We start from the raw sequence: 27,208 nt of genomic DNA, 5'->3' as shown, positions 1-27,208 counted from the left end.
AGGTAGGCCCCTGCCATGTTTCCCATTGCCTGCAATGCAGTGGGCAGGCAAAGGCACAAGGGAGATGTGCCACGGAGGCAAGATCCAAAGCAGGGCTTCCCTGGCTCACAGTTGTGCCTCCAAATGGGATTCGCAAGGCGGGTCAAGCGAAGCAGAAGGCGAGGGGGAGGCCATTGCAAGCAGCAAGCAACAACTGGCCTTCTGCCCACTCCGGCCCTCCCTCCCTCCTTCCTCTGGCTTTCTAGTCATGCACCAGCCAAGCCCATTACGCCCGCCTTCCTTTAAATCGATGGATCCGGATCGTTGCCCAGCCTCCATGTGCAGAACAAGGAGGCAATGGCACACTGCAAAGCGCCAACCCTGCCAGGTAATCCTGAGCCAACAAGATTGCCTTGATTCCCCTTTAACGCTGCCAGATTCACCTTAGCTTAAGGGTGTGTCTACAATGGTGAATGAATGCAATTCAATGCTTCTTGAACTGCCTTGGCTTGAGGCGATGGAATCCTGGGAGTTGTAGTTTTGCAAGGATCCACCCTTGCCTTAAAAGTACATCTACATTGTATACTTAAGGCCTCTTGAACTGCCCTGGCTCAATGCTATAAAATTACAGGAGTTACAATTTTACCCTTGGCTTAACGGCATGTCTACAATCATGAATACGATGGATCCTTGAAAAACTGCAACTTCCAGGAATCTATAGTCTTGAGTCAAGGCAGTTCAAGAGGCATCAAATGCATTTATTTGCATTTTGATGACTCTTGAACTGCCTTGGTTCAAGGCTATAGAATCTTGGGAGTTGCAGTTTTGCAAGGATCCACCCTTTGTTTTAGGTGCACATCTATAGTGGTGAACGAATGCAGTTTGATGTCTCTTGAACTGCCTGGACTCAAGGGTATAGAATCCTGGGAGTTGCAGTTTTGCAAGGATCCACCCTTGGTTTAAGGACGTGATTACATTGTAGACTTAATGCAGTTTGATGTCATTTGGACTGCTGTGGCTCAATGCTATGGAATCCTGGAAGTTCTGCCTGAACCCAAACGGAGATTCCCAGGATTCCATAGAACTGAGTTGTGGAAGTTCAAAGGGTATCAAACTGCATACATTCTACAGTGTAGATGCTCCCTATGAAAAAATGCAAGGCACATCCACTTGGAAGGGGAACAAATGGGAGGCGATTTGCAAACAACTCAATGCGACGAGGATGTTATTTTCTCTGTGTGGTCCTTGTTATGCTCAGAGAGAAGAGTAATTTCAATTCATCTGCTACTGACCAATATCTTGGGAGAAGGAGCTTCCTTTCTAAAGGTCTTCAGCTTTCTTTGATGAAGAGTGCCAGTGTCTTGCAAAACGACAACTCCCAGGATTCTATAGCATTGAGCCATGGCAGTTAAAGTGAGGTCAAATTGCATCTCTTCTCCAATGGGGATATGCCCTGAGACTTTTATTACGGAGAGAAGAGTTCAAGAGATAAAACGAACAGCCAAAAGACCAATAAATGGTTCCTAGAGCAAACTGAGGCTGTTATAATTTGGGCAAATCACAAGAAGACTCACTAAAAATGTGGGCAAATCACAATAGGACTCACTAAAAAAGGCAATAATGCCTGGCATGGAAGAAGGCAGGAGGAAAAGATGGAGATCTTATTCCTAACTTTGGAAGAGCAGGCCATCGAGGACAGAGGAACTTAGGGTCTCTCATTCATGGAGTTGCTATAAGTTGTTTTCAACTTGATGGCACTTCACAGAAACAACAACGGCAAGTGTAAAACCAATAGGGTCAAGAAGTGCACAATTATGATTCCTAAGTGGGACTATGAATAGCAGCCAGGACAATAGCCTCTCTGAAAATAGAAGGGAACATGTTGCCTAGAGAAACCTAATGCAGAGGATGTTCTCATCTTCTCCCTCAAACACTTTGAAATGAAGAATTTGGTGTATCTCTCAACAAAGTGAAGGGCAAAGGGACACAAACATAGCTCTCCCTCTGAACGATTTCCATATTATCTGTCCCTTGACCTTAAGCTGAGCTACCTGTTTCTCATCTTAACTCACTCCTTGCTCAGTTGCATTGTTCACCTGGGAAAGAGAATAAAAGTTTTGATCTGAACATGAGGAAGAACTTTCTGACTGTGAGAGCCGTTCAGCAGTGGAACTCTCTGCCCCGGAGTGTGGTGGAGGCTCCTTCTTTGGAAACTTTTAAACAGAGGCTGGATGGTCATCTGTCGGGGGTGCTTTGAATGCAATATTCCTGCTTCTTGGCAGGGGGTTGGACTGGATGGCCCATGAAGTCTCTTCCAACTCTTTGATTCTATGATTCTATGATTCTATGATGGAGAGACCAAAGAAAGAAGGGAAACAATATCTGCCTGCCTGCCTGCCTGCCTGCCTGCCTGCCTGCCTGCCTGCCTGCCTATCTATCTATCTATCTATCTATCTATCTATCTATCTATCTTCGTGACCTCATGGTGTGGGATGGTCAGTGACTGAACGAAGACACAACAATCTCTCTATCTGCCTATCTATCTATCTATCTATCTATCTATCTATCATCCATTCACCTACTTCCTACCTTTTATGTACACAACTACCTTACCTACTTCCATCATCGATTCTATCCACCTGTTCATTTAGCTACCTACCTATCTACATATCTATCCATCCATCCTATTCTGTCTATCTATCTACCCACCTACCAATCTGTTGCTGTTGTTGTTGTTGTTGTTGTTATGATTATATTTATTTATGCCCTGCTTTTTCTCTCCCGCAGGAGACTCATAGCGGCTACAAATCAATCCATCTATCCTAATCTATCTATCCACCTTCTGATCTATATTTCTATCTATCCATCCTATTCTTTCTATCTGTCCACCTACCCACCTACTTACCTGCTTATCTATCTGTCTGTCTGTCTGTCCGTCCATCCATCTATCCATGTACCAATGTACTTATTCTATTTACCTGCCTACATATCTATCTAACTGCATATCTACCTACCTAACTGCATATCTATCTATCTGTTTGTCTATCTATCTATCTATCTATCTATCTATCTATCTATCTATCTACCTACCTACCTATCTATCTATCTATCTATCTATCTATCTATCTATCTATCCACCTTCCAAAACACTTATCCTATTCACCTGCCTACCTATTTACTTAACTGCATACTTACCTGTCTGTCTGTCTGTCTGTCCGTCCCTCCATCCATCCATCTATCTATCTATCTATCTATCTATCTGTCTGTCTGTCTATCTATTTATCTATCCACTTACCAATACACCTGTCATGTTCACCTGCCTACTTGCCTGTCTGTCTATCTATCTATCTATCTATCTATCTATCTATCTATCTATCTATCTATCTATCCACCTACTCATGTACCCATCTACTTGCCTACCTACCTGGCTACCTACCTGGCTATCTATCTATCTATCTATCTATCTATCTATCTATCTATCTATCTATCTATCTACTCATCCATCCATCCAATCATGTTGGGGCCTATGTGAGGGTGGGGGCCTTGCTCCCACCTCCCACTGCTTCCATGCCTGGCTTCCAAAGTGTGGGGCCCTGCCTTCTCCCACCTCCACAAGCGCGGTGATGTTTGAAGACCAGTGGGCAGAGCAGAGACGTGGAACGCTTTCCGGATGACTCACTGGCGCTTAAGCGGGATCTGGGCATTTGTGTGTGTGTGCCCCCGTGTGTGAGCGTGTGCTCCATACACACACATCCACATGTGTGTATCTTTTGGGAAAGTTGGGGGATCGAGGGGCGAAGAAGCAACGCTGGCATTCCCCCACCAGGTTGGGGACTTGCGATGAAAGAGGAGAGGGATTGCTTCCTTGAGAAAGCTGCAGACCCAAATAAGTGCGGAAGGAGAAAGCAAAGTGAGACTGTGCATATCAATGGAGTAGACCAGTTGCTGGTGTGCCATATGGATACAGAGAACCATGCTGAGAATGGGAGACCCAGGCAGCCCCTTCCAAGGGTAGGTAGATAGATAGATAGATAGATAGATAGATAGAGGAACGGATGAATGGATAGAGGGTGGGATAGAGGGATGGAGGGAGAGAGAATGGAGAGAGGGAGAGATGAATAGATGGAGGGTTGATTGAGAGAGATATAGATGAAGGGAGGGAGGGATGGATGGAGGGATAGATAGAGGGAGGAAGAGATGGAGGGAAGGAAGGTAAATTGAGAGATAGGGTCCTAACACAGAAAGTAAGGGTTAAAAAGGAGATGCAGCTCATGTTAGGATGCATGCACCCTTGTTACCCCCACAAGTACCACCCCATCATGTTAACAATATATTTGCCATGAATGAGGTGAGAATTCCGTAGAATGCAGCCAAATCTAAGAGTAGTAGATCCACTGGACCCACAGAACGTCCCTACAGGTTGATGCAACATCATTCTCCCTGCAAGTCCAGTTTCCTTGCATTGGGAGCAGCTATGAGGCCGGTCCTTTGCCCACCCAGCACCAGTATCCTTCTCCATCCCTCAGACTCATTTGCTGGGGTTCACAGGAACAGTCACAATAACAACAACAACAACAACTGCAGCAATGGCCCTCCCAAGGCTGCTCTAGAGCCGCTTTTGCAGCCACAAAATGCACCAGAGACACTGGGAGCCCCATCTGCAACAAGTGAGCCCTGGGCTCCGAGGAGCGTCCCTCTGGCTCTGCCCACCTGGCACCCTCTTCCCAGCAGCCAGAGTATTGTTGTGTATTGTTGCATGCAAGAGAGTGGTACCATCCTAAGAGGCCCAGGTGGGGATCGCAGGAGATATGGGGACGCTGGCCCATTCCTTGACCCTTTGCAAGGAAAGAGGCGGTGAGCTTTTGCCTACCTTCCAGGCAGCAGGTCCTCCAGAGCCCCGAGTGGGTCATGACCTCCTCGTTCTTGCGGCTGGTGTCATTGTCGCTGGAGGACTTGGTCCGGCAGACGCCCCGGGAGTAGAGCCAGTAGTCGGTGCCCACGGCGATGGTCATCAGGCTGAAGGCTGCAAAGGCGCCCAGGGTGGTCACCAGCATCTGCAGGCCTCGGTCACACAGCCGCATGGTCAGGCATGGCCCCCGGCCCGAGGCAGTGGCCAGAGGGAAGGGGCCCGGGGGCAAAGGTCAGCCCCCCAGGGGCCCCGCCAGCCTCGGGAGTGAGGGGGGCAGCGAGGGGGGCAGCCGGGGCATCTGGATGGAGGAGGAGGAGGAGGAGGACAAGGTGTCTAAGCAGCCCTTCGCCCCTGGAGCATCCCACGCCCAAGACAGATGGAAAACCAGGCTCCCTTCCTTGCTTCCTCTCTCTTTCTTTTTTCCTTCCTCTCTCCCTTCCCTTCCTCCTTTCCTTCTTTCCTCTTTCCCTTCCTTTCTTTCTTTCTCTTCCACACCTCCCTTCCCTCTTTCCTTTCTCTTCCTCACCTCCCTTCCCTTCCCACCTTCCTTTCTCTTCCTCTCCTCCCTTCCCTTCTCTTCCCTCCTTCCTTCCTTCCTTCTTTCCTTCTCAGCAGCTCTTGGGGGTGTCTCTCCTTTCAGGGCGGGGCGGGGGGCTTCTTCTCCCCGGTCCCTTTCCCTGGCTCCATCCCGGAGGCTTTGGAGGGAAGAAGGCAGCTCTTCTTCCTCTCCTCCTCCTCCTCTCCTCTGCCTTCCTTCCTTTCTTCCTTCCCGGCTTCAGCTGCTTCTGCGCGAATCTCTCTGTCTGTGTGTCTCTATCAGAGAGAGGAGGGAGGCGGGGGCTGCAGACGCGGGAGCAAGGGGGGGGGCGCTTGGGGTGGCGGGCCTGAAAGAGGGAAGGGGGATCCTGGAGGGGGGCGCGCGCCTATCTCCAGCCAAAGGAGGGGCCCCTTGCCTCTTGCGGTGCTGAAGTAGAGAGCTCCGGGGGGGGGGGGGGGGCGAGACCAAGGGGGGGGGAGAAGGAGGGAGGGATGGGAGGGGCCTCCTCTCAATCTATTCCCCCCCTCCCCCGGGAAGAGGGAGGGGCACAGCCTCTGGGGATGCTGAGGGTGGGCTTTGGCCACAGGTTCCCCCTCCACAAGATCCCCACCCAAAAAGGCTTATCAGTTGCATAAGAAGCCAAGGCAGGGTTGGGGAAAGGAAGGTGGACAAATGAAGAGTTGGCAACAGAAGGCAGGCAAGGGAAACAGGCATGGGCAAACTTAGGCCCTCCAGGTGATTTGGACTTCAACTCCCACATTCCTAACAGCCTCAGGCACCTTCCTTTTGAGGGGGAAAAGGAAAGGGCCTGAGGCTGTTAGGAATGGTGGGAGTTGAAGTCCAAACCACCTGGAGGGCCTAAGTTTGCTCATGTTTGCCAGGAAAGATGGTCAAAAGGAAGATTAAAAAGCTGGATGGATCAAAAAATAGGGGGCAATAGAAAGAGGGTGAAGAAGGAAAGAAGGAGATGAGCCAAAGACCGCAGGCAAACTATAGCTGAGAAGAAAAGAAGATGAGCAAAAGACTGAAGGCAAACTACGGCTGAGAAAGCAAGGAGGGCAAAGAGGGTGGGACCGTAGGACACCCAAGTGGGCAAAGGAGTGTTGGCAAAGGCCATTGGGCCTTGAGCTGGCAGTAGAAGTTCAGGGAAGGGTTAGATCTCCATCAGCCAGACCTGGGCATATCCAAGTCCCTTTGGGAGACTCCCAAGGAGCACACTTTCCCAAATCATAGAGTTGGAAGAGACCGTATGGGCCATCTAGTCCAGCTCCCTTCTTTCATGCAGGAAAAGCACAATCAAATCCTCCCCAACAGATGGCCACCTAGTCTCTGTTTAAAAACCTCCAAGAAAGGAGCTTCCGCCAGACTCGGAGGCAGAGAGTTCCACTGCTGAACAGTTCTTCTCATTGTCAGGAAGTTCTTCCTAATGTTCAGGTGGAATCTTCTTTCTTGTCATCTGAACCCTTGGCTCTGAGTCCTAGTTTCAAGGGCAGCAGAAAACAAACCTGATCCTTTTTCCTTAATGGATCTTTTCACATATTTATACATGGCTCTCTTGTCTCCTCTCACCCTTCTCTTCTGTAGGCTAAACAGACCTAGCTCTTTTAATTGCACCTCATAGGGATTTGTGGTCTCCAGACCTTTGATCCTTTTAGTCTCCCTCTTCCTCTGGATACCTTCCAGCTTGTCAAGATCTCTTTTGAACGGTGGTGTCCAGAATTGTACACAGTGTGATTCCAGGTAAAGAGATCTGACCAAAGCAGAACAGAGAGGCATCATGACTTCCCTTGATCTGGATACTAGATTCCTTTGGATGGAGACCAAACTCCCATTGGCTGTTTTTAGTTGCTGCATCACATATTGGATCATGTTTAACTTGTTCTTCATGAAGACTCCAAGATTGTTGTTGTGGTTCAGCCAGAAGCTGAAGACAAGGGGATTGTTCAGTCAGAGGTTGTGAGGAATGATGGGTTTTCCAGTGTGAGAAATGAGGGGATTTTGGATCATGATTCTGTCTGGGAGAATGGGTCTGTGGTCAGAAAGAAACAGCTTCAGAGTAGGGAGGAGATGGAGATGCTTGGGCATTGGCAGTCAGGGAAGACCTTTCCCTGGTCATTCCTTGGCAATGGAAGATAAGGAGCTGGAAGGAAAAGATCTTTCCCCTTGGAAAACACCTGAGCTTTAGGAGTATGAGACTCAATCTCCAGGAGGAGGAGTCAGATTACGGAGGTCACAGAGAGAAATCCTTGAAATAGACCAGATGTCAAAGGCATGACTTCATGGCTTGTGGACCTTAAATTAAACTGTTGTTTGCTGAAAGGGTTAGAGCAGGTAACACTGCATTACTGTGTACACCTTGGATCTTGTTCTTGTTCCATGTTCAAGTCTATGCCTATGATATTTGGGAAAGTCTCATGCTCATGTTCATGGATTCATGTTTTGGAAGAAGTTCCTGTATTCCTGGTTATGGATTTCTGCCTATGTTTTGATTCCTGTTTTTTCATGTACCTTGTGTCTTTCGAATAGAACTTTGATGTTTGGACTATTGCCTTTTGAAGTCTTTTTCCTATTACTTTTGGAACATTGCTTTTTTACTTTGCCTTTTGCCTCTACTTGCTTTCTTCAATAAACTGTTTAGTTAGTAATCCTGGACTCTTGTTTGGTGCTGGGTGCATAGGTGACTTCAGGCCAAAGTGCAACAATCTTTTCCACATGTAACTCTGTTGTCACGTAAGGTGTCACCCAGGGCCGTAGCCAGAGGAGGGTTGAAAATTTGGGGGGGGGGGTTGAATTTTTTTGGGGGGGGGCTAGGGTCATGCTGAAGCAAAGAGCACAGCAGGGGTGCAGAGCAGCCTTCAATAGCCTGCAGCTCCGCCCCTGACAACCACCTCCACCAAGTCTGGCCTCCTTAATGAGGGCATTCAACACCCCCCCCCCCAACTTGGTTGCTTTGCTACATCGTCTATTGCTGCAAGTAATGACAGTGTGAATAAATTGTCAATATTTGCTTGAGATAGTGCTTGCAGTTCTGGAGGGACTCTTAATTTTTTGCATCTCATAGACTTTGCATGGGGATTTGGTTAACCAGTTAAAATTCATGAGTAAACCAGGTTTTTTTTTAACCTGAAAAATTTCGGGGGGGGGGGGGGTTGAACCCCTAACCACCCCCCCACCCCCAGCTACAGGCCTGGTGTCACCCATCCTGTATGGGTTAAACCCTTGTGCCGGCAAGACTGAAGACCGACAGGTTGCAGGTTCGAATTCAGGGAGAGTGCAGATGAGCTCCCTCTGTCAGCTCCAGCTCCCCATGCAGGGACATGAGAGAAGCCTCCCACAAGGTTGGGAAAACATCAAAACATCCGGGCATCCCCTGGGCAATGTCCTTGCAGATGGCCAATTCTCTTATACCAGAAGCAACTTGCAGTTTCTCAAGTCGCTCCTGACATGAAAAAAAATGTGCATTTCATTTTTTCTGCCTGAGTGTAGTATCTTACATTTGTCCTTGTTGAAATTCATTTTGTCATTTTTAGCCAAACAAGTCTCTAATTTGTGGAGGTCATTTTGGATTCTGATCCTGGCTTCTGGAATATTAGCTCTCCTGGTGTCATCAGCCTGCCCTCTAAACCTTCATCCAAATCATTAATAAAGATCCTGAACAGTACTGGACCCAGGACCAAACTCTGCGGCACTCACTCCATGAGTCACTTCTTTCCAGGATGAAGACAAACCATTGAGGAGAAGCACCCTTTGGGTTGAGTTGCTTAACCAATTTCAAATCCACCAAACAGTAGTATTATCTAGCCCACATTTTACTAGTTTGGTTACAAGGTCATGGAGGACCTTGCATCAAAATATGCTACATCCACAGCATTCCCTGCATCTACAAAGCTTGTAACCCTTATCGAAAAAAAGAGATAAGATTCAATGTGTTGTCAAAGGCTTTCATGGCCAGAATCACTGGATTGTTGTGAGTTTTCCGAGCTGTATGGCCTTGTTCCAGAAGCATTGTCTCCTAACATTTTGCCTGCATCTATGGCAGGCACCCTCAGAGGTTGTGAGGTCTCACAACCTCTGTGGATGTCTGCCATAGATACAGGTGAAATGTCAGGAGAGAATGCTTCTGGAACATGACTATACATCCCAGAAAACTCACAACAACCCAGAGATAAGATTTGTCTGGCATTACTTGTTTTTGAGAAATCCATGTTGACTTTTAGTGATCACAGCATTCCTTTCTATGTGATTGCAGACTGCCTCCTTAATGATCTGTTCCAGAATCTTTCCTGCTATTGATGTCGGGCTGACTGGACACTGGTCAATGTTTGGGTCCTCATTTTTCCCTTCTTGAAGATAGGAACAACATTGGCCCTCCTCCCGTCTTCTTATGGGACTTCTCCTGTTCTCCAAGAATTTTCAAAGATTTGCCAGTGGTTCTGAAATGACTTCTGCTCTTTCCTTCAATATCTTGTATGCAGTTCATCTGGTCCTGGAGACTTGGATTCATTTAGAGTAGCCAGGTATTCCTGAACTACTTCTTTACCTATTTTGAGTTGCATTTCCCCTTTTACTTTGAGTTGCATTTCCCCACTCCATGTTGCTCAGGTTGAACACCAATCTCCCAATCTTCCAACAAATATCAGAATAGTTGAAATCTCCCATTTCAACTATATCGCATCTTGCTGGACGTTTGCTCATCTGTTCAAGGAAGGCTTCATCCAGGTCCAGTCTGGCTTGAAGAGCTGTAGTAGACCCTCACAACTACATTTTTTAAAGTTCTCACTCCCTTAATTTTTAACCAGATACTCCTCCTCCCAATGTCTGCCCTGGCACAGGCATTCAGGCTTTTTCACTGATATCGTTCCCTGTTTCTGGCTGCTCCAAATGTGGCCTTCCAGAGGTGATGGAGACAAGGCCAGACTGATCTCTAGAAGTCCCTCTATTTGGAGAACATCTCCCTGGAGGAATATTTGTAGCTAAAGGCTTTGGTTAAATGGCCTGGGAATATGAAAAGATACCACATATTGAACAAAATGGCCCCTTTTGGCCCACGGGTATATAGGTATACAAATTATGTCTGAAAACCAAACACTTACAGATAACAAACCAGCATGACTTGCGAAACAGGCCTGTATTTTTTGGATGAAGTATTTCTGCAGAGTCCCCTGGAAACACGGCCCAACACATTGTTGAAGGCTTTTGTGGCTGGAATCACTGGGTTGCTGAGAGTTTTCCAGGCTGTATGGCCATATTCCAGAAGCATTCTCTCCTGACATTCCACCCACATCTATGAGAGGCATCCTCAGAGATTTTGAGGTCTGTTGGAAACTAGACAAGTGGGGTTTATATATCTGTGGGATGTCCAGGGAGGGAGAAGAACTTCTGTCTGTTTGAGGCAAGTGTGAATGCTGCAATTGGCCAGCTTGATTAACATCGAATGGTCTTTCAGCTTCAAAGCCTAGCTGCTTCCTGCCTGGGAGAATCCTTTGTTGGGAGGTGTTAGCTGGCCCTTATTGTTTCCCGTTTTCTGAGTGTTGTTCTTTATTTACTATCCAGATTTCAGAGTTTTTAAAATAGTAGCCAGATTTTGTTCATGTTAATGGTTTCCTCCTTTTTGTTGAAATTGTCCACATGCTCAGAAAAACGGGAATTCTAAGGCAACCCACTGCCTAACACGTTTGTGGAAATGTCTACAACAGCTAGTAGGTGGCACTCCAAATTCCTTTTGCCAAACCTTTTCGGGGACCCCAACATTGAGCAAAGGGGGTCCACAGTTTTCAAGAGGGAGGTATAATTTTGTAAGGCCCATAGCTTTCTCTGGGTGCATCTCTGCTGTTTGATGCCACTTTTACGGCTCAATGAGACGGCATCTTGGAGCTTGTAGTTTGGTGATGACTCTTTGTCTGAAGGCCCTTGCCAAACTACAACTCCCAGAACTGCATAGCATTGATTCATGGCAGCAAACTGCATTAATCCTACAGTGGAGATGCACACAAAGAAAAGCATTCAAGCATGTGAGGCAGCATTTGAGTCTTTGTTTTGTCAGGGACCCTTTGCAGTTGCTTTGGATGCCACCCCCAGCTGCCTTTTCTGCTCAGACGGCCTTCTCTGCTCTTCTCCTGTTTCTTCTTTGGATTTCCTTCCTTCGTTGCTGGTCGGATTGGATTATGACTCACTTAACCTTTGGGGGATGCGTCTCTGCCAAAACCTGCTTTCGAATTAAAGGTTTATTTTAAACCTGTGCGGATGTGAGAAGGAAGCAAATTATTTACTCGGACACGGGGCGCAATGGGGAAACGGCTGGCACAGAGCGGGTTTTGCACTCCAAAGGCAATGGGCCCTGGTGTCATTAGCATCTATGGAGCCTTTGTGAGCCAAAGGTCTCTACAAATCCCATCTGGCAGTAGGGAGAGAAGGGGGTTGGCAGAGCCCTGTGTGTCATTAGAGGTCTGCAAATGGGTTTGTTTACCAAAGTTCTGGGACTTGGTCCAGTCCAAGTCTGATCTACCTTTCAGCTCCACATCCTAGATTTCAAGGGGACTCTACACCAGGCATGGGCAAACTATGGCCCTCCAGGTGTTTTGGACTTCAGCTCCCACAATTCCTAACAACCTCAGGCCCCTTCCTTTCCCCCCTCAGCCGCTTAAGCGGCTGAGGGGGGAAAGGAAGGGGCCTGAGGTTGTTAGGAATTGTGGGAGCTGAAGTCCAAAACACCTGGAGGGCTGAAGTTTGCTCATATCTGATCTACACTATGGAATTGATGCAGTTTGGCATCACTTTTAATAGTCATAGCTAGGTAAAGGTAAAGGTTTTCCCCTGACATTAAGTCCAGTCATGTCTAACTCTGTGGGTTGGTGTTCATCTCCATTTCGAAGCTGAAGAGCTGGCGTTGTCCGTAGACTCCTCCAAGGTCATGTGGCCAGCATGATCACATGCTAGTGTTATGGAATCATGACATGTAGCCTACTAGACCAAGTCTAGACTTAGATCCCAAGCCCTCTCTCAGAAAGGGACTCTAAAGGAAGAAGAGCTGCGTTGAACGAAATAGTTGGCAGCAACATAGAAAATATTGCAAATTTCTTGTAATTTCTAAGTTTGCTTAAAAATGTGCAAAACATTCCAAGACATGTTCCAAAACACGCTGTATGTTCTACTAATAGAATGCAAAACGAATAAAAAGAAGGTTAAAATAATAGGAAAAAGAACAAAAGTCTTATGGGTTCCTTGGATGGAATGGAGCTGTATTTAGGGAAGGTAATGGGGCGCCATGCAGTCATGCTGGCCACATGACCTTGGAGGTGTCCATGGATAATGCTGGCTCTTTGGCGTAGAAATGAAGATGAGCACTAACCTCCAGAGTTGGACACCACTGGACTTAATGTCCAGTCATGTCCTTTACCTTTACCTTACGTATTTAGGCAAGTGTAAGCCAGTGGGTCCCTTTTCAGTACAGATGGGAGAACCATTCCAGGTTTTAACCCAGGATGCAAAGGGTCCATATAAGACTGCATCTACACTGTAGAACTAATGCAGTTTGACACCATTCTAGCCACTATGGCTCAATAATAAAACTATAATAAAACTTTATTTATATTCCCCTTTATCTCCCTGGAGGGACTCAGAGAGGATTCCAAACATAAAAGGCAAACAAGGCTAGGGATCCTGGGAATTGTAGTTTCCCAGGTCTAGAGCAGTGGTTCTCAACCTGTGGGTCTACAGGTGTTTTGGCCTACAACCCCCAGAAATCCCAGCCAGTTTACCAGTGTTAGGATTTCTGGGAGTTGAAGGCCAAAACATCTGGGGACCTACAGATTGAGAACCACTAATCTAGAGCCTCCTCTGCCCAACAGGGCTGGTGCCTACCTAAACTACAACTCCCAGGCTTCCAGGGCAGTTTAAGTGGAGCCAATCTGCAATTAACTCTACCCAGAGATGTGAAAGACCTTGTAAAACTACAACTCCCAGGATCTGGTGCTTGGGCCAGGACATTTCATGTGGAGCCAAGCTGTAATTCATTCTACAGTGTAGACACACCCTGAGACATGAAAGACCTTGTAAAACTACAATTCCCAGGATCTGATAGCTTTGGGCCAGGGCAGTTCAAACAGGGCCAAAATGTGTTCATTCTAGTGTGGACACACTCATATGTGCACTGTTACATTCTGTGGTGGAGCTTGAAAGGCTTGCACTATGCTTTCCATGCCCTTTTCTGGTTTGGACCAATGCAACAGGCACAGCAGTTTTGTAGATTAGGGGTGCGATTGCAATTTGCATTCTTGGATGGAGGGCATCCCTTAGTGCCTTGGGATGGAGGAAAGGGCCTCAGGCTAGCCATCTTTCACTCTGGAGGGGAAGGCCTTCTCCTTGGGGGCATCCAAGGCCTCAGCCTTCCTGCCGCCCCTTAATTGATTCGTTCTGCCTCCTTGGAAGAAAGGCTAATGAATCGGATTGTGATGCAAATGAGAGCAAAGGCAGCCGCTGCCTGCAGCTGGAGAAGGGCTGGGAAGGTCATTGCTCTGTCCACATTTCTTGCAAATGGGGAAAAGGCTGCCTCTCCATCTCCAAACATAGCAGAGGGATACAGGAAGGCCGGAGCAGCCTGGATCCCCTCCTTGGTTGCATTCCCCCAAAGCCCTCCCAACACCAGCACTAGATAATCAGGAATCCTTGCAGGGATTTATTTTATTTGGGGGGGGGGGGGGGTGTGATGCTCCAAGGAAGCCGCTTTCCTCCATCACGACAAGGCGCCCCTCCAGAGAGCTGAGTCATTTGTCAGAACGGATTAATTCCCCCCCTCTCCCAACCCAGTCTTTTTGTCATCAGTTGCTGTAATTAAGGGAAGTGTCACCAAAGCTCCGTTTGTCACTCGCGCAAGCTGTGTTGCAGCAAGCAAAGGCGGGTGGAATATCAGGAGGAGCAAGCAATCTGTTTCCCCATAGCTCTCCCTTCTTTGGGTATTGCTATCAGTGCCAAAGGCTGAGAGAGTGTGACCTGCTTGCCACACACTGGGGTATGGATGGTGCAAGGAAGGGGCTTGGAACCAGATCACGCCATCTTTTTGCATTTGCTTGCAAAAGGAAACGATCAACATCTTCAAATCTGTTGTGTATGGTCCCACACTTATCCTCTGTTTCCTATGAAGCCCTTCTAGGTAAAGGTAAAGGTTTTTCCCTGACGTTAAGTCCAGTCGTATCCGATTCTGAGGGTTGGTGCTCATCTCCATTTCTAAGCCGAAGAGCTGGCATTGTTCGTAGACACCTCCAAGGTCATGTGGCCGACATTCTTGCATGGAGCGCTGTTACCTTCCCTCTGGATCTACTCACATTTGCTTGTTTTTGAACTAGTAGGTTGGCAGAAACCGGGGCTGACAGTGGGAGCTCACGCCACTCCCAGGATTTGAACATGTGACCTTTTGGTCAACAAGTTCAGCAGCTCAGCGGTTTAACCCACTGCACCACCGGGGGCTCCCTTTAATCTATAGCAGTGGTTCTCAACCTGTGGGTCCCCAGGTGTTTGGCCTACAACTCCCAGAAATCCTAACAGTTGGTAAACTGGCTGGGATTTCTGGGAGTTGTAGGTCAAAAACATCTGGGGACCCCAGGTTGGGAACCACTGTTCTATAGCATATTCCATATGGCATTTGGCCCAGACTAAAGCAACAGTGGCCAGCTTTGAAGGCTACGTGAGTGTGTGTTAGTTCCCCAGGAATCTTTATAATGCCATACTCGATTAACTGTGGGTTATGGACTTTGCAGTCCATTTCTGGAGGGTAACAGAAGGCCCTCCTGCAAACACTACTATATTAAAATAGTCAGCAATTAAAGGTCGGTCCCCTCCATTCTTGGTTTCAATATGACTTACGTTGTGCTGCATTCCATAAGGCACCTCTGTCCTTTGTACAACGCAACTCTAATACTACAATGCACCACTGTGCTTTCATCCGTCACGTAGAGAAGGGCGCTGCAATGAGGGCAAAATGGCATTTAAGGATTAGGAAAGGTGAAGATGCTTTAATGGCCATTCTTCGCCTGGGGTTCCTGCCTGTCGCCCCTTTTGTGTGGCAGAAAGTAACCCTGGGACTGCAAAGAAGCTCTCCTCCTTTCCATTCATTTCAGTGAATGCTCAGTGCAATGCTTTTGTGTTTGGGAGGCATGGCTTTGGGTCTCACTCAACCTTTTGGAGGTCACCTGAGGTCACCTATCTCACCCTAGTCTCTAAGCAGCAGGGCCACTCCTTGAGGCCCCTTTGAGACCATAAGAACAACACAGCCCAACCAAAGTGACCCTTTTTTCTTGGGGTGTCTTGGTTTTCAAGCCTGTTCCTGGAGTTCTTTAGGTCCCTGATTCAGACGATCAATAGCCCGCATCAGCTCTAGTTTCTTAGATATGGTTATAATTGCGGTCTATGGAGCAGATGGTGAACATTCTGTATCTCAAAACCTAGAGCGTATGAGGGAAACTGGTGCCATTTTTGGAATCATCAGGTAAAATATACCAAGAAACAGAACTAACACTGGAGATTCTAAAATGTGTGTTGGCCAGTGTAGTAGTAGTAATAATAATAATTGTAATAATAATAATAATAATAATCAATAATTTCATTTTCATCTCTGATTCTAAGGCCCGGCAACATTATTTGGAGTTTTTGCTTGGACAAAGCTGAACAATGGCAAGTGCATGCATGTGTACATTTGAGAATCAAGAGAGTGTCTTTTATACCGAGGATAAAGGTTTACCTTTCCAAATGCATGGGGAAGAGTGGCTAAAGCAGCATTGCTCAACCTGTGGGTCAGGAAGTCTGAAGGGGCTGCAAGGGGGTTTCAGAAGGGTTGCCACAGACCATCAGAAAACAGATATTTCTGATGGTCTTGGAACCCCTTTGGCAGAGAAGGCTGAAGATCTCTCTGCCTTTCCTCTTCCTTTTTGGAAACTGACAGCAAATCCTCCCACCAAAAGCCCTCCTCCATTGTGATTGGCTGGCTTTTCAACCGGGGAGGGCTGTTTCTGAGACTTCAAGAGGGGGAGGGGAGAGCAGGCATGCTCACCTCATGGCAATATGGTGCGCATGTGCAGGTGAGGGAGAACAGGGGAGCCTGGAGGGAGGGTCGTGCCAGCGAGTCGCTTCAAAGCATGGGGGTTCTGTGTGGGAAGTTTGGCCCAATTCTATCATTGGTGGGATTCAGAATGCTCTTTGATTGTAGGTGAACTATAAATCCCAGCAACTACAACTCCCAAATTGCAAGGTCTATTTTCCCCAAACTCCACCAGTGTTCACATTTGGGCATATTGAGTATTCATGCCAAATTTGGTCCAGTTGTATCATTGTTTGAGTCCACAGTGCTCTCTGGATGGAGGTGAACTGCAGCTTCAAAACTTAAGGTCAATGCCCACCAAACCCTTCCAGTATGCTCTCTGGATGGAGGTGAACTGCAACTCCAAACCTCAAGGGTTTTTTTTTTTGTCATGTCAGGAGTGACTTGAGAAACTGCAAGTTGCTCTGGTGTGAGAGTATTGGCCATCTGCAAGGACGTTGCCCAGGGGACACCCGGATGATTTGATGTTTTTATCATCCTTGTGGAAGGCTTCTCTCATGCCCCTGCTTGGGGAGCTGGAGCTGATAGAGGGAGCTCATCCGCCTCTCCCCAGATTCGAACCTGCGACCTGTTGGTCTTCAGTCCTGCTGGCACAGGGATTTAATGCCCTTCCAGTATTTTCTGTTGGTCTGTGTGCCAAGTTTTGTTCAATTCCATCATTGGTGGAGTACAGAATGCTCTTTGATTGTAGGTGAACTATAAAACCCAACAACTACAACTTCCAAATGACAAAATCAATCCACTTCAACCCCGCCAGTATCCAAATTTGGGCATATCGGGTATTGGTGCCAAATTTGGTCCAGTGAAAGAAAATACATCCTGCATGTCAGATATTTACATTATAACAGTAGCGAAATTACAGTTATGAAGAAGCAATTAAAATAATGTTATGGTTGGGAGTCACCACAACACGAGGAACTGTATTAATGGACTGCAGCATTGGGAAAGTTGAGACTCACTGGGCTTAAGGATCAGGCTTTGTAGCAGGGAACCTGCCCACTGTGGACCCCCATTTGGGTTTCAGAGAGAAGCAGCTCTGCCCTTTTCTTGCCTGCAACCTCCTCCTCCTCTTTTTCTTCTCCTCCCGTGGGAGACATCTCAGCCGCTGCTCCAAGAGAGGAAGAGAAAGGGAGCTGCAGAGCCACTGCTCCTTTGCTAATGGAGCCAAGGCTCAGCCAGGCGTTGCTTCTGTCGGAGGGCGAAGGACGTGCCGTTGGCGCCGGAGGAAGCGGCCAGGAACGCCTTGATCTCCCTAATCGGCTGTCTCTTCCTTGGCAGGCCCCAGAGGGGCCTTCTTCCTCGGTCTTGCCTACCTGCTTCCAGAAGGGAGAGCCTCCCTCCCTCTGGACTTGCACACTCTTTGGCCCCTTTGGAAAACGAGCCACACAAACACATTCCAGGTTCAGGAGATCTAACACGCCTTTTGAGAAGATTCCCCTCCATGAGAGTATGGCATCCATGAAGGGGGAGTTGTGCAGATTTTAGCAGAGCGGTGCTTTGAGTCAATAGGAAACAGTTGTATCTGGATGGTGACAGAAGCGGAATTAAGTATCTGGGACTATTGCATCTAGCCGATAGCATCAGTGCAATTGTGTATGTCATTTATGCCATCAGCCAGATATCATAGTCCTGCATATGTATCCAGATTGTGCACATGGGGCTATTGTATCTGGCTGATGGTATAAGTCAGTGGTTCTCAACCTGTGGGTCCCCAGATGTTTTGACCTACAGCTCCCAGAAATCCCAGCCAGTTTACTAGCTGTTAGGATTTCTGGGAGTTGAAGGCCAAAACATCTGGGGACCCACAGGTTGAGAACCACTGGTATAAGTGGAATTGGTTTGTGGGCTCACTGGATCCAGCTATAGCTCAGTCATGGTTAAACTTTGGCCTTCCCTCTAGGTATTTTGGACTTCAACTCCCATAATTCCTAACAGCCTCAGGCCCTTTCTGCTTAAGCGGCTGAGGGGGAAAAGGAAGGGGACTGAGGCTGTTAGGAATTGTGGGAGTTGAAATCTAAAACACTTGGAGGGAAGTCTGAAGTTTGCCCATGCCTGAGCTATAACATAAGTGGAATTACATATTGTATAATTCCGGTGTCACAAATGGAATTTTGTGTGTGGAATTATTGTACCTGGATGATGGAATATGAGGAATTGCATGTCACTTATGCCACCAGCACCATATAATAGTCCGACATGTGCATCCAGCTGATGCCATAATTGCAAATAATTATATGGCTCTCCTGCATATGGCTAATGCCATAAATGGAATTTTGTATGTTGGACTATTGTATGCAGCTGATGAAATAAGTGACATTACATGTAATTTCTGCCACCAGCACCATATAATAGTCCCACCTATGCATCTGACAGATGCCATACATGGAATTGTATGTGTGGGACTATTGTATCTGGCTGATGGAATAAGTGGAATTGCATACGTCACTCATGCCATCAGCCAAATATAACAGGCCACCTATGCATACGATAAAAGGCATAAATGGAATTGCAGAGGTGGGACTAATCTGCACATTAAAATACACAGAGATGGCATACTGCCTTTCTATCTATATTTCTGCAATTTTGGTGAGCTATTTGCATTGACCGTTCATTTGTGTTGCCATGTTGGCATCCAGTACAGAATTCCATAAAGATATCTCTGCCAGGTTCCCATCATCCACAACACTTTTCTAAAACCATGCCATTCAGGATTTGAGTTGGAAAAGCTTAGGACCAGAGGAAAGCCTGAAATATGGAGAGACTCCTGAAGGAGAGACCCGGGTTCAGAAAGGTCAAAGCGAACCGAGAAAAGAGACACTCGCAGGGCGGACTTGGTTTAGTTTGGACAAACAAACCACAAGTTTCTTGTAAAACAAGGTCACGGTTCATGGCACAAAACTGTTGCGGAGGGAGACAGAGGAGAGCATGCTGAGGACGAGGGACGCCGGCCTGTTCCTCTTCCAGAGGAATGGGGAAATACAAATGGGGACAACACTTTGGGAAACGCTATTGGAGGCTGGAAGTCCTAGAAATGCAATCCACGAAAGGGACAAATGCAAAAAAGTGATCCTGTTGGTTAGTCCTAACCAAAAGAGACCCATCGGATGTGGGGTTAATGCACAGGCTGACCCCCCCCCCCCCAAATGGGGTCTGTTTTAGGCAGGACTAAGCCACGGGGCGTATAGATCCAACGGAGACACAGACACAGAGCGAAAGCTGCCTCAGAAAGGGCCGTCTCTTCTCCCCAGAGGGTTTGTGGGGATCCCCTTGGGCCCCAAGAGGCCAGCGTCCATCAGAAGGAGGGAGATGAGGAGGCCGCCGGCCACTTTTCTAGACGTGGATGACGAACTCGGGATTGGTGTAGGAGAAGCCAGCAAACTCGTTCTGGTCTAAGTTCATGATGAAGAGTTTGTCCGTTGGCGTCAGTTCCACCGGCTGCCGGGTGAACTCCTTGTCGAAGTTGGAGGTGTCCTGCCTGTCCTTCTGCGGGACGGAAGGCAAAAGAAGAAGAGAAAGAGACCATTAAGGCAGCCATATTGAAGGGAAAGGGGAAGGAACCCAGGGAAGCAAGGAACCCCAAAGGGGACCCAAGCCCTGCCTTCAGTGGCCCTTTCAAAGACCAAACCTGTGTTTTGTCTTATGGCCTTATTGCTTTTAACTATGTATTTTTAAAAATGTTGCTATGTTTAATTCTATTTGATTGTTTGTCTGTGTTTTTTCCTAGAATTTAAATTATCTACTTTATTGTTTTTATTGTGGGCCGTTTTGATTCTCTTTTTCTGTGTGTCAGGAGCAATTTGAGAAACTGCAAGTTGCTTCTTCTGTGAGATAATTGGCTATCTGCAAGAACATTGCCCAGGGGAGCTGGAGCTGACAGACAGGAACTCACTCCGCACTCTGCTCCCCAGATTTGAACAGCCAACCTTTTGGTCAGCAGTCCTACTGGCACAAGGGTTTAACCCATTGCGCCACCAGAGGCTCCTTAGAGAGATAAAGCAGAGTAAGATCTTCTTAGTGAAATAAAGCAGCGTAAATAATATGTAGAAGAAGAAGGGGGGAGGAGGAGGTTGTGGAAGAGAAGGAAAAAGATAAAGAGGAGGGAGAAGAGGATGAGGAAGAGGAAGAGGAAGAAAAAAGGAACCGGAAGAAGAAGATAAAGATGAGGAAGAGGAAGAAGAGGAAGAGAAAGAAAGAAAGAAAGAAATGGAAGAAGAGGAAGAGGAGGAAGAAAAAGAAGAAGGGGAAGAAGTGGAAGAGAAAGAAAAAGAAGAGGAAGAAGAGGAAGCAAAAGAGAAAGAAAAAAAGAGGAAGTGGAAGAGGAAGTAAGAGTAGGAGACTGTTGGCTAATGAGTCCAAGGGTGCATCTATATCAGGCTTGGGAAAACTTCGGCCCTCCAGGTGTTTTGGATTTCAACTCCTACAATTCCTAACAGCCTCAGGCCCTTTCTTTTTTCTCCTCAGTCACTTTAAGGGTTGAGGGGGAAAAGGAAGGGGCCCAAGGATGTTAGGAATTGTGGGAGTTAAAGTTCAAAATACCTGGAGGGCCGAAGTTTGCCCATGCCTTATCTATACTGTAGAATGGATAGAGTTTGGCCCCACTTAAGCTGCCAGGGCTCAATGTGATAAAATTATTTCCCAAAGTCTTCACCTTTCTCTGCCAAAGTGAGTCAAATTGCAGCTCCCAAGATCCCGCAGCATTGAGCCATGCTGGTGAAAGTGGGGTCAGACTGCACCCATTCTACCCTTGGGATCCACCCTTGGATTCTTGACAGACTTACTGACACATTTGTCCGTCCCTTTGTCCATCTCTCCATCCCTTTGATCCACGGGGACATTCAATGACAAATAATAGAACGGGATTGTTACATTATTAATAAAGGGCATTTTCAATATCGGAAAGCAGACTTGATTTTGGTTGTTGTTTTGTTCTCTGGAAAGGAATGATTATTTCCCTGTGAGTCTGGACAGTGGCTTGTTTTATATACTGACCTTCAGAAATTCTTGAATAAAGAGCCTGCCTTCAACCAGGATTCAAAGGAAGCAAGCTATTCATGCAGAAAGCCGTCTTTGCAGGAGGATGCAGCGACAAAATGCCAACGAAAAGGAAAGATGCCCCATCTTGCATTGCATTAAATGCTTTTGCTCTATACAAATATCTTAGAAAGTCCCTTAGAGAGCCCCTGGGTGCATCTACACTGTAGGTCTGACACAATTTGATACCGCATTAACTGCCATTACTCAGTGCAATGGGATTCTGGAATTGTCGTTTCCACTCTTTAGCAGACAAGCTGAAAGACCTGGCGAAACGACAGGTGCAGTGGTAGTTCAAAGTGGTTTCAAACTGTGTTAAATCTACAGTGTAGACACACCCCACACACAAAAATGGCATGCAGCAATCATAATCCATTGCTTTTTGCTTTTATGGTGCAAATCTTTAATTGAAACGACCGCAAAGCAGAGGAAGAAGCATCCCTTCAAATGCAATAAACAGAATGCCAAGGCTGGGAATGAACTTTGATAAGGCAGCTTTGCATTTCAAAGTGGAAGTGGAGAAAGATTGTGTGCTTCTTTGGCAAAGGAGGTTTCTATGCAGCTCCCATAGATCCCAATGGGGCCAAAGTGAGGGACAACCTTGATATAGGTAAAGTCATTTCCAAGTGAGACTAGATCCTTTCTCTCTCTCAAATATATATCTATATCTATATATTTCCAGGTATATTCAGAGGTTCCCAGATTTAGTCCAGTCCAATCCCAATCCACTTTCCAGCTTCCCATCCTAGATTTTCAAAAGGATGGCTCCAGGACTTCTCCAAGAAGGTGCCACGAATGGCTACCTTCCCATATATTGCATTTTTTAGCTGCAAAAGTCCCACCCTTGCAATGTCTTCTTTGTGTCATGTTGTTATTCTGTGCCCCTGTAAGGAGAGCTTTCAAAACAAAACAATCTATGCATGTTTCTCTTATTCCATCCATGTTTGTGTAAATCCGCTCCAGGTTTTGCAGAGCACAGGGAGCTCTCCATGGTGCTGAACCTTCCCAGTAATTTGGATAAGCCTCTAAAAAGGCTGAAGGAAACCCGGAGTGGATTCGCCCATTCAGAGGAGTCACCAGAGTTGTCTTTCTACTGTTACCAAAACTGAACTTTCTCACAAATAGGAAAGAAAACCTCCACTTTCTTGAACATCTGGATTTGACATTTCAGCCTGGCTCTCCTTCCTAAGTCTTTGATGTTTCCAAAACACTGTTCTTAAAATTTGAAAGCCACAATAAAACATTGCATAGAAAGGGCGCATCTACACTGTAGAATTAATACAGTTTGGCACCACTTTTAACAGCTATGGAATCCTGGGAGTTGTAGCTTTGCAAGTATTGAACATCGGCGGCTATAAAGGCCTCACAAAACTAGAACTCCCGGGAACTTACAGTACAACAGTAAAAGTAGTCTCAAACTGAGCTAATTATACCATATAAATCAGGTCTGGGCAAACTTTGACCCTCTGGGTGTTTTGGACTCCAACTCCCACCATTCCCAACAGCCTCAGGCCCTTTCCTTTTCCCCCTCAGCTGCTTAAGCAGCTGAGGGGGGAAAGGAAAGGCCCTGAGGCTGTTGGGCATGGTGGGAGTTGGAGTCCAAAATACCCAGAGGGTCAAAGTTTGCTCAAGTCTGATGTAAATGCACCCCGTGGTTAGCAGTGACCCTGGAGGAATAAAATCACAGAGTTAACAGTATGAGGAAACTGGGAATTTAAAAAATAATATGTGAATTATATAAACAAAACACAGTCCACAAACAAGTTGGGCATTTTGCTTGCAAAATTTGATTTTCCCCAATTTGTTCCTTCTGCAGCTAGTCCCCAAACCAGCAAACTCTGCACATTCGGCCCACAAAATGAGGTTTCTTGCAAACAAGCTTTCTGATTTTTTGATAAATTTTATTTTATAATTGTATCTGGAAAAAAAAGAAGTTGTTGTTGGCACATGAACGACTCAAAGCAAAACACCCCTCAAGCAGGAGGTGAGGAAATACAAGAATTGGTCAGCAGCATCTTGCAAGGATTTCCCCCCTTTTCTCTCTGCAAATACAGACACTTCGGAACCCCATCATTCTTGGGTTCTCCCACCTCCCCCCCAAAAAAGGTTATAGCATTAAAGGAAAATTGAAATACTTTACAGCTTCAGTCAAGTAACACAAATACCGACTTCTTTTCTTAAAATACCGGCTTCAATTTGTTTAGTTTGGTTTGACACACGGAAAGCACAGAGGGACAGAAGGGGAATTTGTGGGTTTGGCAACCGGACACACAGAGCCCTGAACCTCCTGCCCCATTCGCCTCCATTAGGTTTGGGAAAGGAAATGGAAGGAATGCCAGAATGACCATTTCTTCAAAGGAACCCTCCTGTCATCATCATCATCATCATCATCATCATCATCATCATCATTATCATCTAGTGGGGAACCTGCAATCCAATATGGAGTGCCAAAGTCCACACTGGCATTCCCTCTCTGTGTGCATGTATGCCTCTTTCCTGGTACTAGGAACACAAAATGACACAATCACATAGAATCCTATAGAAGGGACCCTCTGAGGGCATCCAGCCTAACCCCATTCCACCAAGCAGGAAGACACTGCTTGATCCCTCCCAACAGATGGGCATCCAGCTTCTGCTTGGAAATCTCCAGAGAAAGAGATAGATAAATAGATAGAATCATGGATTCCTGGAAGGGACCCTCAGAGGGCATGCAGTCCAATCTCACTCAGACAGGCAGGAAGACACTGCCCGGTCCCTACCAACAGATGGCTGTCCAGCTTCTGCTTAGAAACCTCTAGAGAAAGAGATAGATTGAGAGAATCATAGATTCCTGGAAGGGGCCCCAAGGGCCATCCAGTCAAACCCCTTTCTGCCATGCAGGGAGACACTATCCAAGCCCTCCCGACAGATGGCCATCTAGCCTTTGCTTGACAACTTCCAAAGAAGGAGACCCCATAATATATTTCCCACTGTCAAAATGCTCCCATCACCAGGAAGTTCTTCTTCATGTTTAGGTAGACTCTCTTTTCTTTCCATTTGGATCCTTTGCTCCATTGTGTCCCAGTCTCTAGAGCAGAAGAAAACAAGCTTGCCTCTATTTTCAATAGGGCATGCTTTCAAATGTTTAAATATGGCTCTCATGTCCCCTTTTCTCAACTTTCTGTTCTCCATCTTTAGATCCATAAACTGGACACATGTCCTATGTATGATCCTGATGCAAATGTCCCCATGACCTTTTGGACCCTTGGAGAGATGGCCAGTCTGATATCATCACAAAAGGAACATCTTTGGGCCCATAAGTTGGTCACTCGGACCTGATACAAATGTCATCTATGGCCTTTGGACCTTGGAGAGAAAGTGATTGTAGTATCACCACAAAAGGAGCATCTTTGAACCCATAACCCATAACTTGGACCTGAGTGTCCCCCATAACACTTTGGACCTTAGGAGAGATGGTCATTTTAGTATTGCTCAAAAGGGCAACATAAATGGTTATTAAGTTAAATCTATGGATACCTCCAAAGAAAAAGAGCATTTCTGTACCCATGAGTTGGACACTCGGTGATGCAAATGTCATCTATGACCCTTTGGACCTTGGAGAGATGGTCATCCTGGTGTTGTCACAAAAGGATCACCTTGGGCACTTGTTCCATATGTGACACTGATGCAATGTGCCCCATGACCCTTTGGACATTCTAGAATTGATATGAAAGAGCAACACCAGCAGTTACAGAATCAAATCTATGGATGCCACCAGAAAAAGGGGACATCTTTGGGCCCATAAGTTGGACACTTGGACCTTATGAATGTAATCAAGGACACTTGGACTTGGAGACATGGTCATTACGGTTTTGCCACAAAAGCATCACATTTGGACCCATAACTTAGACCTAAATGCTCCCCTTGACCCTTGGAGAGATGGCCATTCTAGTATAACCACCAAAAAACCCATCTTGGATGCATAAGTTGGACACTTGGACCTGATGCAAATGTCATCTATGACCCTTTGGATCTTGGAGAGATGGTCATTCTGGTATCGCCACAAAAGGATCACCTTTGGACACGTAACTTGGACTTAAATGCCCCCTTGAACCTTTGGACCTTGGAGAGATGGCCATTCTGGCATCACCCCAAAAGAAAACCCAAAGCTAAGAAGGGATGTCGCCATGACGGATGAGCAGGAGGAGGAGGAGCGATGGAGGAGGAGCAATGGAGGGTGGTTTGCAACTGCGACGGACGAGGGCTACTTAGCTCTTGACTTCAGGCTTAAAAAACTCAGAGTTAACAAAGGAAAATCCTTCGAATTCTGCCTGGTCAATGTTCCGGATGACTTCCTGGTCGGGTGGCGTTAAGACGGGCGGGTGGCGGGTGAAAAACCGGTCGAAGTTTTCGGCGCTGCGTCCGCACTATGAGAGGGGAAGAAAAGAATGCATGGTAGGTGGGGGACAAAAAAAGGGGTGTGCAAAACGGCGTGTGCAAACAGAAAACCAAAGCAAAGGAAATGCAAACTCCCAACGTAAAGAAGTCAGGTGCGGCTGGCGGCCATTCTCCCATCATCACGGTCCCCTGCATGGCTCAGGCAAAAGTCATTCCAGGTGAGCAGAATGGCAGAAATCAAAAGGAAGGAGGAATGCAAAGACCTTCGGAAGAGGAAGGGTGCGCTTGGCAGAGGCAACTGCTGAGTATTAATACTTTTGGGGGTCAATGAGGTGTTGGGAAATGGGGAGCCGGCCGGTTCCTCGCAAGTAATTGTAAAAGGAGGATGAAATGGCAAGGCAATTACTTGTGGGGCTTCTTTGCCTGGTGCATGCAATACCATACCTGTCCGGAAATGTGCCACATGCAAGGATTGGGGGCATCCCTCTCTCTCTTTTTTTGAACAAATAGATAAACACATTGGTTATCATTCTTGTATCTCTCGTTTTTCTTAGAAGCACATTACTGTTGAGTTGGAAGGGTCCCCAAGGGTCAGCTAGTCCAACCCCATTCTTCCAGGAACACAAATTGCAACAAGATGCCCATCTAAACATATTTTAAGGGACCCCAAAGAAGGAGACCCCACTGTTTTTAAGGCAGAATATAGTTCAATAGATTTGGAAGGGATCCCCAAAAGCCATCTAGACCAAGCCCCTTCTATGCAGGAATACAGGATTCCCCCAGTGATGCCCAAATGAGACTTTCAAAGGAGAATCCAGGGAAGTCCAAAATCCACTAGAGTCAGAAGTGACCCCCAAAGCCCACCTTTTTATGCAGGAATAAAACAATCACCAAAGATGCCCAGTCACAGAGTCCAATGTAATCCAAAATGCAATAGTCTAAAGGACATCTAGACTGACCCCTTTTGCTAGCAAAAATGTACACTTCAAGCACTCCTGAAAGATCCCATCCAACCTCCATTGAAAGATCTCCCACTGTCCTCCAACAATCCACTCAAGTTTGAAGGAACTCCAAAGGCCATCTAGACCAGCCCTTTTTCCTATGCAGGAATACAAGATTCTCCAAAGATTCCCATCCAAGACCTCTAAAGGAGAGTACAAAGCAGTCCAAAATTCAATAAAGTTGGAAGGTAACCCCAAAGACAATCTAATCTGACCCCCTTCTGTAATGCAGAAATATAGAATTCAAGCATCCCTGAGTGATTTCCATCTATTGAAAGACCTCA

General features: G+C 46.6%; 2 protein-coding genes across 4 annotated transcripts in view; both read right to left on the bottom strand.

Annotated features, from left to right (window-relative positions):
• Positions 1 to 5,863, bottom strand: part of CACNG3 (calcium voltage-gated channel auxiliary subunit gamma 3) — a 33,155-nt gene extending 27,292 nt beyond the window's left edge. Inside the window, exon 1 of one of the 2 annotated variants that reach the window (XM_067460527.1) lies at positions 4,850 to 5,863. In XM_067460527.1, coding sequence (XP_067316628.1) covers positions 4,850 to 5,060 — 211 coding nt within the window. In that variant the 5' untranslated portion in view covers positions 5,061 to 5,863. The remainder of the gene's footprint in view (positions 1 to 4,849) is intronic. The other variant, XM_067460526.1, reaches the window with a different exon arrangement.
• A 13,473-nt stretch (positions 5,864 to 19,336) lies between these two features.
• The window catches only part of PRKCB (protein kinase C beta), a 107,527-nt gene continuing 99,655 nt past the window's right edge, over positions 19,337 to 27,208 (bottom strand). The window contains exon 17 of one of the 2 annotated variants that reach the window (XM_060786462.2): positions 19,337 to 19,998. In XM_060786462.2, coding sequence (XP_060642445.1) covers positions 19,846 to 19,998 — 153 coding nt within the window. In that variant the 3' untranslated portion in view covers positions 19,337 to 19,845. Of the gene's footprint in view, positions 19,999 to 23,426; positions 25,953 to 27,208 lie in introns of those variants that run through there. The other variant, XM_060786461.2, reaches the window with a different exon arrangement.

The sequence above is a fragment of the Anolis sagrei genome, chromosome X, assembly GCF_037176765.1.
Source record: "Anolis sagrei isolate rAnoSag1 chromosome X, rAnoSag1.mat, whole genome shotgun sequence".
Taxonomy (NCBI): Eukaryota; Metazoa; Chordata; class Lepidosauria; order Squamata; family Dactyloidae; genus Anolis; species Anolis sagrei.
Note: the sequence above shows the minus strand (reverse complement) of the source record. Positions and strands in the feature narration are given on the sequence as shown.